This window comes from Abrus precatorius, unplaced genomic scaffold (genome assembly GCF_003935025.1).
Source record: "Abrus precatorius isolate BTA unplaced genomic scaffold, Abrus_2018 Scaffold9, whole genome shotgun sequence".
In the NCBI taxonomy this organism is placed as follows: Eukaryota; Viridiplantae; Streptophyta; class Magnoliopsida; order Fabales; family Fabaceae; genus Abrus; species Abrus precatorius.
The window spans coordinates 12,552,810-12,572,083 of NW_020874439.1; the positions used below are offsets into that span (position 1 = coordinate 12,552,810).

Consider the following 19,274-nt stretch of genomic DNA (forward strand, 5'->3'; position numbering starts at 1 on the left):
CTCATTTTTCACATATATTTTTAAAATTGAAATTATATAAAAATAATATGTAAAATATATTCATTCTTTCTATAACGATTTTATTTTTTGTTCATTTTTCTATTCTAAATTTTTAAAATTAAAATTGTTATTAACTTATATAAAATAAATAAATTGTCAAAAAAATCTCTACATTTATATTTAATAAATTTATCTTATTACCTTATATGAAATGTTAAATAATGAATATTTTAAATTTAAATTTTATAAACATAAATTAATTTTAAAAAAATTAAGTTAACAAATAAATTTATCTTATTACCTTATATGAAATGTTAAATAATGAATATTTTGAATTTAAATTTTATAAACATTAATTAATTTAAAAAATTAAGTTAACAAAGACTCATTTTAATTTAAAAGTAAAACTAAAAGAAACGGTAAATAATTTAGTCAACAAATATAATCCACCAGCATTTAAAAAATTAATTATTGTAATAGTATTTTTAATTTTAAATTTGCTTTGCTAGTTTGGATTACAAGTATCTTTCATACAATTTCATTCAAGTAAGATAGCATACACATACTTAAACTCAAAATATTTAATTAGATTGGAACAATCTCATGTTAATAATTTACATAATCAATTATAATAGAAGGACTATTGCAAAAGAGATAAAAACTTATGAGTAAATTATAAACCAATAAAATTGAAATTTTTTTTAAATATTTGATGTGAAAGAAAGAACCTATGTAGCATAGTTAAAAAAAAAAAACTAAAATCATAAAGTTATTTTTATTCTCCATTTTTTTAATAACTATTCTTAAACATTAATATTTTTAAAATTAATTTTTTTTATCATATCAAGTATTATATATATATATATATATATATATATATATATATACAAATTTTGTAATATAAAATTAATAAAAAATTAAAATAATTGATATCAACAATGTGATATACATAGATTATTTTTGTAATCAAAACTAATTTAAAAATATATATATTTTATTATAGTATATAAAAATTTATTTTCGTATTTTATTATAAGTAAAGATACATTAAATTTTTAGCGAAAAATAATCTATCACTCTTAATGTTACTATTGACGATTTGGCCTATTAAATAAAAGAATTAAGTTTAAACTTTTAAATAAATTTAGACTTATTAATCATCCATTCGATTCTTTTACTTTAATGTAACGTGATTCTGAACCTCTTTATTTAGCTATTTATCTTTAATTTTTTTAGTTTTTTCAAGGTTCAAATTAAGTCTACTTCAAAATTAAGATTTTTATTATATTTTTTGTAATTTTTTTTACTTGTTTGTATAAATCAATTAACAAAATTTCATACATTTATTATATTTTTAAATTATTAAATAAAATTTTAAGATACAAAATTTAATTTAAAAATTTTAAAAATTAAAGAGATTAAATATTAATAATTAATATTAAAAATTAAATTTAAACACACATGAAAATAGAAAGATTAAAAATATAATTAAATTAAAAATTTATTGATAAAAGTATACGTATTAATTTTATATATATTAATAATAAACTTAAAACAAAAAATAAAAATAAATTATTAATATTGTATATTATTAATAAATTATTTATAATTAATATATTTTTATTATTAGTGATGATTTTTAATTAATTTTTGTTATTAATAATATTAGTGACAATATAAAAAAAATTGTCACAAATAATTAATTATTAATGATAAATTTTATATTTGTTACTAAAATAGTGATTAAGAGTTAGATTTCTTGTAGCATGAGCTCATTGAGTGGTTGGAATTTCATTAGAGGAGAGTGTTTGTGCGAGCTCAAGTTAGTTAGGATTTTGACAACCAAAAATAACATACTTGAGGCTTAGCATCTTCTCTTTTAAATAAATGTGAGCGTACCCAGATCTGAGGTTACACCATTATGTTGATGTCCTTTGAAACTTGGCTTATTTGGTGGATATTAGATGAGCAAATCCCTCCTTAATTGAGACTTTGGTGTGTTATTTACACTGACTGAGGTTCAGTGTAGCCAAGAATCTACTATTTACATTGGCAAGACGTGGGATAATTTGGTGTTAATTTCCCTAAGGATGGTAGTTTGGCGTTGCTAATTGTAATCAACTGAGTTGACTCAGATCCGTTGTCCCTCAGCTCTTCCCTCCCGAATTCATTGTTGTTTGTGTATGACAGTGTCATGGTAGGTTGTGATTGGAGAAATTGAACCTATTAACTGCAGTTGATTATGGAGACATCAAATTAATATTTAGCTAAGGGTGGTGGTTTAGCTTACCTGTACGGTCAACTATGTTAACCTTGGATCACATTCTAAAATTCTAAATGAGTTTTGGGTTTACTTCCTATTTCTTCGTATTATTACCACTCATTTAAATCTTTGAGAAATTAATACCATCTTATTTCACTTCTAGAATTCAAGGTGGAAAACTATTATATTCACTGAGCAATCTACCTATCTTCCAAAGGCAAATTTTGGTTAAAGTAGTAATTGTAAATGAGGCGATCTATTGAAGCAAAGAAAAGAAAATAATGCATATCTTTTAAGTGAATTCCATATGACTTACGGAATTGGCAATTCCTCAGCTACATGATGGGAGGATTGTGCCAAGTTGGTGATCTTTTTCTAGAAATATCCTTATTTTTGTAGTGAAAGTCCTACATAAGAAGCCCAAATGTTTAAAGGTCTTAAGAAGCATGATCCATTGTTCCTGTTTCCTTCACTCTTCTTGTTAAGACTATCTTTTAATTTGTTAGATTCTGACTTTTGAGGAAATTTAGAGGTTAATTGTTAGGTTATAGATGATGGATTTGTAATTTTACTTCTATTTTCAAATGATACCCTATGTGAGGCCATGCAGAAAATTTATCGGTTACAATTAAAATATATAGGTATATTAAATTACCGATGATATATTGCATGCTCTTAATTAACTTAGACAAAGATTAGCTTCCCGGAAAAGGAAAGTTATTATTATGGAGAGGTAGGTGTTTACGGTGAAAAATGACAATTGTAAACAAATAATCCAAAGATTAATCTGGGAACTGGATTTAGGTCCTCTTTGGGTTCTTTTAAGTGTGTTGTTAACGTGATGCTCAAATTAATGGCGTAAAAGAGTATTAAGCAAGGATAGAGAATAATAATTGTGCAGAATTGAATCAAACATAGATGCTTTTACAAAAATGTAGTAAATAGGAAATAAACAGCGTACAAAGATATAAGCAACAAGCATTGAAATTAAAATGCAGAAAGGTAAATGCGGGAATGTAAAGGTGCATGAATGTAAACGTACGACTCCTAGCAATGAACAACAACGACCGTAATGCCTCCTTATAGCTGGTGTCTGGCACGGTGCAGGGTTTCAGCGTCTCAGAGAGTTTAGGTGCGGTGTTTGGGTGCAAAAAGTCATCCCCTGTAAAATGGCGCTTTGGAGTATTTATAGACATGAAGACCAGGCTCTTCTCCTTTTGCGGACACTTCTTAGTAACTTCCTTCAACTGTTGATACCCATTATCCACGATTGCTTGTGATCGTGTTGTTGGTTGGGGCTTCTTTCGTAACTGCTATCGCTCACGATCTCCTTTGCGTAGTGATGAATGTTGATAACTGCTGGTAACAGTTATTGGATTTTGCAATGATTTGACCTATCGAGACTCTTGCTTTTCGAGTATTTTTGAGAGAAACTTAAGAGACTCATTTAGTGTTATGGCCTTAGAAAAATTTCTTCTTGACTTCTCTTTTCGAGCAATTCTGGAGTTTTGAGAGCTTGTCTTGGTCTTGTGGACTTAAAATATTTTCTTTGCTCATTTCTGTTTTTCGAGTAATTCTGGAGGAAATCTGGAGCTCAACCAAGTTTGTGGACTTAGAATAGTTTCTGACCACTTTCTGTTTTTCGAGCAATTTTGTGTGTCAAAGACTTAGAAACTCCTCAAAACGTCTCGAAAAGCCATCAGTTTTTGTGGACTTAAAATATTTTCTTGTCAGTCCTATTTTTCGAGCAGTTTTTGGTGTCAGTGACTTGGAAACTCCTCGAAAAAGCCTTTAGTTTTGTGGACTTTGAATATTTTCTTGTCTTTCAAGCAGTTTAGAGAAAAATTAATAATGTGACAAAAAAATCTTCTAAAATAGCTCGAAATGTGTCCCTTTTAATAAAACTAACAGTGTTGGATGGTCTTTCAATATTCTCTTATGTTTAGGCTTATTTTTTGGCTCCTTCTTGACTCTTAAAACTTATTGAAATGTAGTTTCTTTTAAGATGATTTTTAGTTTAGAAAATTTTTCTTATCCCAAACAGTAGGATAACGCTACTTAGTTTTAGTTCTAAAATAACTTGAAAATTCTTGTCATTTTTCAAATTGCGGAGGAAAGGTTATGAAGATCAACAATAGGATACAAAAAGTGTTTTTAGCGGCGGAGCTTGAAATAAAAGGAATGGTTTGGTTTTGATAGGAGACGGTATTATAATCCAAAGAATGTAAGAAAAATGAATATTGATTTAATATCATCTTGCTTGCAAAATGAAGGTGGATAATGCCTAACGAAAGGAGATCTTATGGAGTCGTAAGTTCAAGGAAGTCCAAAATGCATTAACTTGGTGAAAGGGGTTGTGTAAGCCCTAAAATGCATTAATTCGGAAAAAATGCTCAAATGATGTTTTTCTATATCGTATAGCATTTTTTAGGATAAAAGTAGCATGATGGAAGATTTGATGAAGTTACCATCGTCATGTGACCTTTCAAAAAGTCAAGTAGATGAAAGGTTTGGTCATTTAGTAGAATCAATTTGATGTTCATGCAATCCTTCTCGAGTTATAATGCCTTTCCATGCATGTGCAAATATCTCTCCATGGGCATATATAACTCTGTTCAATCCTTTATACATTTGTTTATATACAATAAATTTTAAATATTTTTTAAATTTTAATTTAATTTAATTTTTGATATATTATATCAAATTCAAGATTTTTTAAGATAAAATCAATTTCAAATTATTATAATCTTAATTAATCCTAATGTAAATTTTGAATTTTGACATACCAAATTAAATAATAAAGTTTTTCTTAAAGTACACTAATATTTTTTTAATTTTATAATTTTTATTTTGTTAATTTAATATGATAAAATAATGTCAATAATAATGAATTTTTTAATTAATAATTTTTTTATTTGCATATTTATTAAAATTTTAAAATAACTATAATGCATGATAAACTTAATAATGTTGCTTTAAAGTAATAAAATCATTGACAATTCAATAACTTTATTTAATCATTTTGAATATACAATAATAATTTATTTATTTATTGTCTCATTTGCTCTCTTCTCTTATGATGGAGTCCGGCAAAGCTTAGCTTGAAAGGCACTTCAATCTCCGAATTTGCTGGTGAAACAGTTGAGCCATTTTCCCATGTTTTTACTCTTTTGAACGCTATTAGTCACAGTTTCTTGATCAACAAGAACTCCTCTTTGTAGTTTCAATTTGAGTTACAATTAATTTGACAATTACACCCAAATATTATTGCTAATACAGTAGTTGGGACCCGCAATTGACCATTCCATTTATACTAATTGATGAGTATTTTTTGAAACTTTGAAGCATTAAATTCTACAATTGACTAATCGAGGTTAATCTCATGCGTTTGTGGTGATTTCAGTAGTGGTAATAATAATATTTTTATACTCTTTTACATTTTTTTAATTTAATTTTTATTCATTACTGATTATTATTTTCAATTTTCTTATTCAGTAGTGGTAATAATAATTTAATATTTTTATTCATGTCAAGTTATACATAAATGATAACAGTACGTATTGATATATTTATAAAGGAAAATGTTTTTTTATTACACTTAAAGGGATTATTATTCTTACATGCATGATCAATAATTAAACAACCAAAGTGATGTATAAATCAAAATTGTTGGAAATACTAAAAGACAAAATAGAGTGTATCGGCACCAAAGAACTCATAAACAGTCAAAGAAAATCGGAGTGAATCCGTTGATAATGCTAACATTGTAGTGCAATTGAACCAACCTCTTTGGTCAACGACGTTATGAATAGTGTTTTGGACACTCACCAGATTTACATATAACTTCAAATACCTAATAATTTAGAGTTTTGAAAAATCATGCTCATGATCATGATCATGATCATGCTGCATCCTGCATCCTGCATGAGCATGACCAATAACCAATGCAAGACTATTCCCGTCAACATCATGCTTTGACAAAATGGCTCCTCCCCGTATGTCCATGCTCATGGATGTGACAAACTAGTAATTATTAATTAAGAGATGATCGAGTTAAACCAACCACACTAAAACTGAGTTAGACGTCTATACGTATGAAATATCCACATTAATAATATTATTTTATTTTTAACCCACTTTTAATTAATAGTTAAGATTTATTAAAAATTTATAAGAACGTGTTATAAAGTATTTTATTATCATTTCTCTAATATATATTCCTGAATTATCATAGGTTCATAAATATATGATAGTGATATATAGTCACGATTAAAAGTGTGATAAGGTTTTAGTCTTGCATAGTTGACCATGGGATCATGTATGCTTGTTATTTCCTTTAAGCAATGGAAGTTAAGAAAAAAAGTGGGGTATATATTCATCTAAAAGTTATGAAGGTGTTTGGTTTAGAAATTGTTTCCTGTTTTTTATTTTTCTTTTTACTATTATTAATAAAACTGTCATGTTATTTTTTGTTTTTATATTTTACAGCTCACATATTCTTTGACTTCACTCCCAATTCTTGGGTTCAATACCCTTTCTTTTGCTTGGATTGTACTCACAGGATAATCCTACTAATTCTTCTTATCTTAAACTACAACTTATTGGGTTTGAGGGGAAATAATCAAACTCTGTCGATTTTTCCGGTTATCTCTTTCTTTTTTTCTTAATGCATATGCAAATGGAAATTAGAAAATCAAGACATTGTTAACCAGTTTTTGTTATGTTATAGTTTAATACAAACTCCTTTTATAAAGCAGGGAGAAATAAAAAGAGAAGAGAGAATAACATGAAGTTAAATGAATAATTTGATTAAAAATAGGATTAAAAAAAAAGTAGAGAATGTTATGTATATTAATTGTTATATATTTTGGTCGTGTGGATATATTATCTCATGAGTTAATGTCATTGTTATATATAGTTTGACATTATCTCTCACCAAAAATTAGGCATTCGCTGTGAGGTTGAAAATTATTTAAACTTATAAAAACAACAATACGTGGCTCAGTTTAAATATAATTTAAATATTGAATTAAATTAAATTATAAAAGATCAATTTGATTTAGATTTTTTTACTTTTATTTAGTATCAAATTATTTTATTTTTAAAATTTTTTATTATTATTATTATATGACTTTTAATCTAATTTTAAATTTTGAGTAAATAAAAAATAAAAATTGAAATGAATTTATTTAAAAAATAAAAAATTATAATAAATAAATAAATTATTGATAAAAATTTATATTCAATTGAAAAAAATAATCTTAAACAAACAGAAGTGAGGTACCATATATTTATAAAATGTTATAATAAACTTGAGTAAAAGAAATTATATAAAAATATATTAAAAAATAATATAAATTTATTATAAATACAATTCAGTTTAATTTACTTTGATTTTAATAATAAAAAATAAAACTTAAAATAAAATGCGCTTTCTTAATTTTTTATTTTTAATTATTTTGGAATGGATATAGAGATTTAAAAGCAAAGTTGAATTTTAAGCACCTTCTGCAAAAAACAGAAAAAAAAACTATTTGTCATGATCGTCAATGTCATTACACATAAGCATCATACTTTATACGATATGGTGTATATCACATCTAAATTAGAAAAGAAAAACATGTTTCGAACACAAGCATTACTCTTCGTGATCATCTATCTCGGATTCTCTCTGAACTAAAAATAATATAAATTTCCTGTGACTGTTGATGAAAGCACAGACAATTATTTAGTAACTCAAGTGATGGGCTAAGGTTGCTTTTAACATCCTTTCTTTGTTTATTTTTATCACATCACACTGTTTACAAATACAAAGGTGAAAGCCCCAAGTTCCATCATTATACCCACCGTTTCCTAGTTAAAAAACTAGTGTCATATACTTTGTCTATTTTTAAAACTGCTAAAATACTATTATAAAAATTGCTTTGATTTTATAAAGAAAAGTTAACAAATTACAAAAAAAATATTACTAATATTCCTCTTGTTCTTCTGTAAGTGATACAAAATGGAGCTGACATTATAACAGTGCAATCCACTTGTTACAAGATTTGGCTATCTACGTGTTCTACTGCAAGCTATATCAGACTTTAACGTGCTAACTGAGACTTTAAAGTATCCAAGATATTCCATGCGCAAATGGATAAGATAGAGCCAAGTTCTTTCTTTTTCTTTTCTCTTTAGATTTTGTTTCTTCGTTTATTTGCCTATTTAAACTTTCCCAGTAGCTAGGATTAGGACAAATGTTTGCAGGAAATGAGGTTTCATGTTACTGTTGATGTCACTGCCATACTTCCAATCAAACAATCTCTTTGATAATTAAATAGTTGTCTTAAATTTCTGAATTCTATGTATATATAGGTTAGTATGTTAGATGTGCCACAACTGCTTTATAGCTAAAACCAATCGCATTATACACGTACAAGAAATTTATAAGATATTTGTTTTTATCTCTTTCTTTTATATCATAAATTTTATTTTATATGTCATTTTCTATCTTTCAAAACTAAAAATTAGTTAATTAGGGATTGACTCAAGGCATTTGCTAAAAGTTTAGCGGATAATCAATTTAGACACTAAACTTTTAATTTATTGTTGACATATTAATTTAGTTACCAAAATCATTAGTGACAAATTATTAAAATCTCAATCGTTTATGATAATAGAAAAAATATATTTGATCAATTCGATAGTGTTATTTTGGTGACTAAATAATTATTTTAAGGTGTTTATAAATTTAGTTATATATTGAGTAATTTATAGTGATCACTATTTTGAATGTGTATTTTTTTAAAGTAGTCGTTAATAATATTCTAATTGATGGTCACAAATTGAGTAATTATAAAAGTTAGTAATATAACCTCCAAATCAGTTGCTAATAAAATTTTAGCAAGTGATCACTAATTTCTTTGACAATATATTTTGACTTTTCTATTTTTGTACATTTTGATTAAAGAAAGTTTATTTATAATTATAAAAAATTAAAATCACAATTCCAATTACAAATATGTTGAAAGAAATAAAATTGACACCGTATCTTATTTATTATATATTTTTTAAGGTTTAATGTAAGTATCATATATTATACTACTTCAGTTACTCATATATTATTTACTATAATTCAACTAATTAATTAATAGCAGAATAAAGATTTCAACAGACACAAACCAAATCCAAATACACAAAAAGCATTCAGTGATAACACATTTTGTTTTAAAGATCATTCTTACATTAATTCTTCTTGGTCACTTCTTTTTTACTTCAATTTTTAACTCATTATAATAAGATAAGAAGCTTTTTGAACTTAAGTTTCATGTACCTTACTTCATGGGATTTGGGATAACAATGTAAGATTTATTAAAACCAAAGTTGAAGTGAGAACTTTTCTTTATAAAGGACCATATATTCTCTCTACGAGCTTCAAAGAAAATACCATATAGTTAATTAGGGATTGACTAAAGGCATTTGCTAAAAGTTTAGCGGCTACTAATTTCGAGACTAAATTTTTAATTTGTTGCTAATATATTAATTTAATTTTTAATTTATTGCTAAAGGCATTAAAGATTTTCAAACAATAAGTTGTTGAAGTAAAAAAACAATTATATATATACATATATATATATATATATATATATATATATATATATATATATATATATATATATATATATAAAGAAACTTTACAAGTCAAAAATAAACAAACTAAGTCACTAACTTATAAAACTACAAACTCTGCTAACGTCCATACTTATAAAAGAAAAAAGAGGAGAGGGAGATCTAGCTCTATATTAACTAGATAATCAATATAATGGTTTCTCTCTCTCTCTCTCTCTCTCTCTCTCTATATATATATATATATATATATATATATATATATATATATATATATATATATATATATATATATATATCGGCCCAAACAAACATTTGTTAGCTTTAGAAGGTGCTCCATTAACATTTAATTTCAGCTAGTTCAGAGGAGAAAAAACTCATTTAACCTTTCTATGTTTAAAGGTTATTTTAGACATAGATATGATATTGCTACTACAACAACACAAAAAAAAAATTAGCATTATAAAGAACTTTAAAAAGTAAATAAGGTAGAATAGAAAAGTTCTAAAGATAAATTTTTAAATAAAACTAATTTTAAATTTATTTAAGAAATTAGAGTGTTATACATAATGATATCGATAAAAAATTATTAAAAAGTGAATTACTAATTATTTTTTTTAGTGTGAAGGAAAATAATCTACAAAAATTACACTAATACAAAAAATAATTTTTACAATAAGCTTTTACATTGATTAATAAGTAATCAATTTAATAAAATGCATGGTGACATTTTTAAAAATAACAAGAACATTTTAACATAGGTTATCAAAATATCAGATATAGAAAGCACTTCCTATATTATTATTTTTTTAACCGATATAAAAAGTGAAAAAATTAAAAAAATAGAAAAATGTTAAAATTTTAGAAAAAAAGAAGAAGAAAGGTTTGTGCAAACCTCCTTCTAATGTTAGAATTTTAGAAGAAAAAAGGTTGTTGAATGCACAATAATTTAATGTATCTCCTAATCTCTTATCGAATGATATCCTAGAGACTTTTAACCATGTTTTCACATGACTTCTATATCCAAATTTCTAAATTGTTGATGTTGTCTCAAAATAAGTTAATGTTCTTAATGGTCTCCTTGTTCCCGTGGTGAATGTTCTTAATACTTTATTTTCTTGCTCTTGTATGTTACATGAGAGTCCTTTACAAACTTTCCTCAATGTTGTAGTATCAATGAAAAACATATTCAGAACTTTCGTATAAAGCAATTCAGATAACTAAATAATGTAAAGTCATAATTTTTTTTAAATGCCATTAAAAACACATGGATGTTAACAATCTGTTTCCTCAATTTAGTCACCACAAATAATTAAATGCTTTTATTAATATTACATAAAGCAAAGAGGATAAAAAAAAAAAAACTAAACTAAACTCAAGATAAGTCTAGCATACCTAGTCCATTACATGCACGTCACCAAAATGAAGATGTCTAGTTATTTCAGCACCATTTTACAAGAAGACTTTTTGTTTGAATAATACTTTTCATTAGGATTTAAAAGTTCATATACTTATGATGTACTAGAAAAATAGGAGCTCATGGATGATTGACTTGAAAGGGTGAATCAAGAGACGTGATGTCTATTATCTTAGGAATAAATGTTCTTTCATCCTAAGGCATGCTTTCATTTTATAAAATACTTCTTAGATAGACCAAAGACGCTTATTTCCTCAATGACTTGCATTCAAATACTAATTTTTCCTGTATTTCTACTATTTGGACTAGCCAAGAGATTAAGCAGATAATAAAGCATTAAACTAAATGAATTTCATCGTATAAATTTTGATGGCAAATTAATGTTTGTAATTTTTTATTTTCTTTTTAGTTTAACAAAACAAAGTAAAATAAAAATTAAAGTATGGAGTATGAAATAAAGAACACAATAAATTTTAATTAAAATAAGACAATAAAGATAAATGTTAGAGTTAGGATTAGAATTATATTAACTGTCTTTCACATGTACTGATTTCTTTCTTAACTCAAATTCACGTTCTCTCATTTAATATTAATTTCTATAATTTAATTATAATTCAATTACTCGTTTCCTAACCCTTTACTTATGCCAAAACTCTCAATTCTTAAGTAATTATGAATCAAGTATAAAAAATCACTAACAATTATTTAATAACTAAAACTTATTCCTAGAATCCAAGTATTTGAAGTAATTACTCCAAGTTTAATTTAACACAAGTTTTCCAACCATGCATTTAAATCTCAAATATTCTCTTAGATAGCCAATCAAAATAGAAGTAATTGCACCAACTGAGAAAAGAGATTGAGAAGAGAAAAAAAATTAATCCATATAAAATCAAAACTAAGATTCGTCTGTCTCTAACATGAGAAGTTTAGTTGCACATCATAAATGAATGAAAAGAAGAAGAAGAAAATAGGAGTGAAATAGCAAACTCCATGGGATTAAAAGAAGGGAGAGCTTGATTCCTCGAGACCCACAACTTCTATGATACCCTAGAAGAGAAAGTTTTGAAAACAAAAAAAAGAAAGGCATTTTGTACCAAGGTCAAAAAAAATTAGAAAAGGCGCTATGTTACATTATTTGGATCGTATTAACACACATGATGTGATTGACTTAACTCTCCTTTAATCAAATCATCCCTCAACTAATAAATACAAATTATAAAGATTTTTTTATGCTAAATTTATTATAAAATAAATCCTACTAAACTTTTTTAAACATTAATTACAAGCTCAACATTTTTAATTAAAATCTAATTATGTTACAATTATAACTTTTTGATTGAAAATATAATTAGAAGTGTCTCAATAAAAAAAATTATTAGAACCTAATTTGAGTAAATCTTTGGATAAGATTTTATAATAAAAAAGTATGAAAAACGAATAAAACATCCATTAAAAAAGGTTAAAAACAACTTATTTTTTAAAATTTTAAAAAATTAAATAATTAATGTTGATTTATAAAAAAAAATTGATTTTATTACTTTAATATTTCACTATACGGTAATGTATAACAAAAAAGTGTTAAACATTAAATATCACGATTCCAATCCAATGTAATTATAATCCCACCGTAAAAACCAAAACATAAAGGCATGGATATATAATAAACTAAAAATTCGAGCTGATCCTGAGGCTGCCTTTTTCTCCTCCATATAGAAGCTACGAGGTCCAATGGTGTGGTCAAAACATGGGGGGTACGATAAGACTGTCTCATTGCTACTAGGCAAAAGCGATCGTACACACAAAAAGCTAATGTTACTTGTACCGATACGCCTAAGAGAGCCGTCACCGCTGTCAACATACAACTGACACACCAAGATGGTCTCTTAGGAAGTAGTTACCTAAGAACTCAATTAACTGTAGCTACATGTGCCATTCATGTGTAGGTGTCACCCTCAAAGCAATTCAATTATAATGTTGGATTTATAGATGCATAATAGTTCTTAGGTTAAATGGAGTTGATGGTTTTATCATCACGCCTTAAAAGTCCAAATGAAAAAGGAATTTGTGGGTTTCTAGTAAATGGTCAAAACAGGCACTTACGTGGCGATCATGCCTTATTTATCAACTTGTGTGTATTTTGGAGATATTTCACAAAAGCTACAACTCAACACTATACAAATTTGTCACAAAATATATTGCCATAGAATGTATGGCCTAGAAACGACCACCACAATTGGAAAATAAAAAATCCACTTCTGTTCACGACACGCTGTCTAATTTTTTCTACAAAGAATTAATAAAATAAAAACCCTCACTAGAAAAACCCTTTGCTAACGTACGTACAATGTACATTATCTATTCCAAATTTGTTGATATTGCAAAGTGGCACGGCATATCTCAAAGAAAATAAAAAGCGCAAAAAAGAAAAAGAAAAAATAAATAAACTTTCAAGGTACGGATTCTATATCTGGCTTGCGTGGTGCAAATTCTCCACTTTCTAATCGAGACCCTTCATTTTCTTTTGACATGGACAATAATAGAGAGGGCCTAGCAATTAAAGGCCTTCAATGAATCTGCAAAAGTTAGCAGGCTTCAGGTACTATGAATTCTTCTCCCAAAAGGAAACCCAGTGCATTCAATTTAGACTCAACTAAGCAAATTAGAGGTTCAAGTTCAACCCTGCCATGACAGTCAAACCCTTTGCTCCCCCTCTCTCTCTCATATCTGTCCCTTATCCAATACAAATAAAATTAATAATAAAAAAAAAAAACACTAACCGTGAAACTTTTGTTCCATACCAACCAAAAATCCTCGTGCACATCACTTACCACCAATTACTGTTTGATAACTGTTTGCGTCTCAAATTTGGATACAAATAAATGATTTTTTTCTATCACTTCACTTAACAAATCTCATGCACGAAACCTACTTCATGTACCATGCATTACACGCGAAAATATTAAAAAGAAAAGAAAAGCATGAAAAATCTGCAAATTTATTTTTCGCCGATTCTATTCGTTTTTACAATTTCACCCCTAATTAGATATTTTAGTTGAAGAAACAATTTTAACTGGGGAAATGATGAAAAGAGGAAGAAAAGGTAGAGAAAAGAGCCTGCAACTTACAATATATCATAAATATTATGGGACTAGTACATTCAAGTTACATAGTTGTATTCACAATTTGATGAAACGGGCACTCCAAGTTAATACGAAAAAGTAGAACGCTCGTAATAAACACCGTCTATGGGAAGTTACTACAATATGTATTAAGCGTAGAAAGTGAAAACTTTGACACACCTAATTAACACTAATAGTATATATTGGTTTCTCTTCTTGCTTAAGGATGCGTTGTTGTTTCTTTCCCTTTCTTTTAACACATTACATCTTTGAGAAGCTTGTACCTCCGTGTGGCCGTTCTCGGCGAAGGCACGGGACTCTTCCCCTTCTCCGAACCATTCTCGTCACGATCGTGATGCTTGATCCTCTCGCCGGAATATTCAGATCGCTGGGTCGTTCCGGCGTCGTTTCCGACCACCGGTTTCTTTGAATTGGAGCCGATAATACTATATCTCGAGTTTTTCCCCTCGCTTTGACACCAATCGCACAGTTCTATCTCCGCTAGTTCCCCATAGTAGTTACTACAATACCTGAAAAACAATCAATCCATCAATCAATTAAGCTTCACGCTCAATTCACCCCTTAGAAAATAATAACAACACTAAAAGAAAAAACTTTATCTTATATATGTTGTATGCAAGGTGTATATATATATGTTTGAAAATATAAACAAGATGGCCGTGTTCATTATATATATATATATATATATATATATATATATATATACACGAATCATATGATCCATGTATATAAAAAGGAAAATATACCTTGATGTCTTAGATGATATGAGAATCAAAGAAAGAAAGATGTAGTCAGATGTATCTATCGAATTAAAGATTATTCTATGATGAAAAAGAAAGATGGGTGATGGGGAATGGATGTATGATGATGATGATGATGATGATGAGATGCATACGAGTGTTGGAATCGGTGGCGACATTTGTTGCAGCGGAAAAGTTTGTCAGGGAAACCAACGTCACCGCACATGCAGCAAACGGTTTGAAGGTCGACCATAGTTGCAGCTGAGACGCAGAGAGAAAGAGAAGAAATTGAAAGGCAAATAGCATAAATGAATGAAAGTGTGATAAGTGAAGTAAAAGGAAGGAAGCAGAGAGAGAGAGAGAAAGAGGTTTATATAGAGAAAGGAGAAGTGCGTTTGAGTCGGTGTATGAATGTGATAATAATAATAATAATGTTTGTTAACAAAGAGGGATATATACACGCCCAGACCACAGGTTGCTTCCGGTCGTTTTCAGTTAAGAGAGAGAGAGAGAGCCAAAGAACCTTAAAAAAAGAAAGAGAGAGGAAATGACAATCCTGTCCCATGCCTACATTCATTATTGTTTCTTTTTGTGTTTGAACATTAATAAAAATATGAAAAATTAAAATGATTTTAAAGAGTTTTTTTTATTATCTCTTACCGAATAATAAAAAACTACTGTCCTCTTCAAAGTATAGATACCAAAGTGAATTTTGTCTCATCTAATAAAACATTTTCTAAGCATATAATTAAAAAAAAATAAAAAAAAAAAGGTTTGATTGTGATGGTTAACGGGTGGAATTTGCATATAAAATAGGCTAAGTTTAGCCATGAAAGGTAGAAGGCATGGCAACCACGCTCCTCACACGCATCACGAATCATAGATTCTTCTTGTATTGTATAATAATCACGCAACCCAACCACTGCTCTTAACCCCTAAACCGTCCAATTTCATTAGAATTTAGACCGTCACGATTCAACGTTCGCTGACCCAACAACAAAATTTGGCCCAACTTGAGTTGAGTCGCACATAATAATTTATATGAAAAGTTTTCTTTAATAATGATTATACACATATATAATCGATTTTGACACCTAAAAACTTGAGTTCGAGCGGTTTTTTCTTCTGTTTTTTTAAAATATTACTTCTTCAATAAATTTGTTATTGTATATTTATAATTCAAAGAGAGAGATAAGTAATTAGACTGATGATGTGACGAAAAAAGATTAAAAAAAATTAGTGAAAATGATGCATTTCTTTCAAATTAACTCCTTTCACCTAGCCACAAAAATATTGTCTCATGCTCTATCATAAGGAAATTGAGAAGTATTTCTATGGACAACTTATTTAACAATTACTAATTTATAGATTATTTAACAATTATTAAATAAGAAAAATTATTAAGATATCAATGTATATATGGACAACTTATTTATAGATTATTTAACAATTACTTGTCTTTTAACTTGAGAGCCATAGACCTCATGTTCCACCCTCTTCAATATCCATTGCTTCTTTTATATAGATGTTAATATATTATATGATAAATCATTTTATTGCATGTGTTTTTATATTAAATAAAATTTATGTGAGACCTATTAAATAGTTGTAAGAGTTTATTTCATTTTTTATGTAAGGCATATCACCCTTTATTTAGTAAATTTTAGAAAAGAAAATGTGTTGCTTACGTACAAGTCATGTTTCCCAAGGCCTATTGTTGATGCTTCCCAGAAGCTGATGCCGAGCCACAAATTCTCTCTATCAATAACACAACCCACAAGTAGAAACTTCAAATGCAGGAAACCCAAAGAGGATCTGTGGAAGAAGAAGGAAAGTAACGCAACAATGTACTTGTGATAGAGGTTGAACCCAAAGCTTAGAAGAAACCCAAAGAAACGCAACTGATTGAAAGAGTTTTTCATTGGACATATAATAGAATAACTAAAAAGAGTATTACAATAAAATATAAATTAATTGTTATATACTTAAATAATTTAAATGATAATTATTAAAAAAATAAAATTACTCTTATGTTAAAAAGTATAATTTAGTCTTATTTTTTTCATAATTTTTGTTTATTAATGTAGTTAATGTATGATTTATTTAAAAGTATACGTGCAAACTAATTTCTGTAAACAAAAGACATGATGAATTTCTTTCAGATTTTTCTAAGTTGGAAGAGGATGAAGTTAAATTTAAATTTTTCATCCGTCTTTCTTAAATATGCCTCAAACTTGGCTGACCCATGCAGTAGAGGATCTTAAATTTCCTAATTAACAACTGAAAGGAAATTCACCAATTTGGATAAAGGGTACCCAAATCCTTAAGTGAATTTCTGTACAAGTAATCTTAAAAAAAATATAGATATTTCCTTTTGAAACAGGTTCGAGGATCGCAGCAAAAGCATTTGAGACCTTGATGTATGCACAGAAAATTAATGATTAATGTATCTGCTATCACGGCATGTTAATTTAAACTGAGCGTGTGTGGTATCAGAATCATATTTTATGGCAAATTCTTGAGGTATCAGAATCATATTTTCAAGTAGAGTGGCCTCTATTTCGCATGAGAAAAGGGTTGGCAAAATGTTAACCCCTACACTTTTATTCGTCTATCCCTTGCCCCTCCTTTTGGATCAAAGAGAATGAGTTGAATTTGTGACTTCCAACCATTTCAGGTCTGTGGGAGTAGTGGGGTTGCTGATAATGATCACACAAAACAATTGGCATAATCAAGACACGAAGTTGATAGATATAGGTCGCCTTGCCCAAGCTACTATTTTTTTGTGGGGCTGGGGAATGGATTCTCACATTTTACACATTTTACTATATTTTAATTTATATAATGCAAAATTAATTAAATAAAATGAATAAGCATCTTATCACATTACTTTATTTTAAATTAAGATTTGTTGGTACTAAATATTAAACTTAAATATTTACATATTTTCATAAATTTTTATAAAATGTAAAATTAATCCATTTAACAGTTGATTTAAAAGTTTTTATTAATAAATTAACTTTATAAAATATAAAGTAATGTCAAATTTAATTTAAATAACATACTTCTAAATATATAAGTTATGTGAAACTTGATATATCTAGCTAGTAGATTATAGTTATCATGACAAAAAACAATTGTTTAAAATCATGATTAGAATGATAGGTTAATTATCAGAAAATGAGGTATCAGCAACCCAATTTGGTCGCTCAATGACGAAAATAGTTCCTAAATATGTTAGCAACTGAATTATTAACTAATTTTAATGAGTCGTTAAATATATGTTTTTTTTTTTATTGTGTCGAAAATATATGGTCGTTAATATTTAGTGAATATAATTTAAAAACTAAAATTTAGTTATTAATTTTTGTAACTAATTTAAACACTAAATTTTGTAATCAATTTAGAAATTGATTTTTGCGATTATTTTAGAGTCTATTTTGTGATTGATTTAGAAAATAATTTTAATGACCGTTTTTTAACGACCTTTAAGTAAATCAGTCATTATTTATACTTTAAAAAAATATTTTTCTAATTATTTTAAGTACTACGGATTCTAATTCAAATCTTAAATCAAATTATAAGTATGAAATGGGCACATGACTACACATCTGAAGTAGCATGCATGATGCATACACGAAAGAATCATAAGCAGCCCCACGCAATCTTGGGGGCACATTACATGTATAAACACACCTTTGTTTATATATATATATATAGAATAATTTTTTTATATTGGTATAAGTCTAAATACTCTTATATTTAATCTGAGTACTCTTTCATTTAATTTAAATATAACAGATTATAATTTATTATTTTACTTGCTATTAAATTTAAATTAAATGAAAGACTCAAATTAGATATAAAAAAATTTAAACTTTACACTAATGTAAGAAATTTTTTTTCCATATATATTTCTCTCTTTAATAATTAACATCATTCAAGAAAATTTGTTTTGACAAAAAAAATCTGTAGGTACGAGATTTTGTTTTGACCATTCCATCAACCCATAGGAATTATATTAAAAAAATAATTATATAGAAAATAAGCAATTTTGTAATATATTAATCAACATATTTAGTTAGATATTTTGATATTTATTT

General features: G+C 27.3%; 1 protein-coding gene across 2 annotated transcripts; it reads right to left on the reverse strand.

The window, feature by feature from the left end:
- Positions 1-14,426: 14,426 nt before the first annotated feature.
- LOC113851414 lies at positions 14,427-15,510 on the reverse strand. 2 transcript variants are annotated; one of them, XM_027481879.1, is made up of 2 exons: positions 15,327-15,510; positions 14,427-14,940 (listed from the first exon to the last, which is right to left on the reverse strand). In XM_027481879.1, exons 1-2 carry the CDS (start codon positions 15,422-15,424, stop codon positions 14,664-14,666), a joined length of 375 nt encoding a protein of 124 aa, XP_027337680.1. In that variant the 5' UTR covers positions 15,425-15,510; the 3' UTR covers positions 14,427-14,663. The 2 variants fall into 2 exon arrangements, with proteins under 2 accessions (XP_027337680.1, XP_027337681.1); XM_027481880.1 differs by having other exon boundaries at positions 14,621-14,931; positions 15,327-15,465.
- Between the last annotated feature and the right edge of the window lie 3,764 nt (positions 15,511-19,274).

Bases quoted from the DNA above. Each gene is read 5' to 3' on its own strand.
- LOC113851414 (XM_027481879.1), bottom strand. From the start codon at position 15,424: ATGGTCGACCTTCAAACCGTTTGCTGCATGTGCGGTGACGTTGGTTTC. The intron at 14,941-15,326 runs GTATGCATCTCA...ATTGTTTTTCAG, and splicing joins CGCCACCGATTCCAACACTC to GTATTGTAGTAACTACTATG.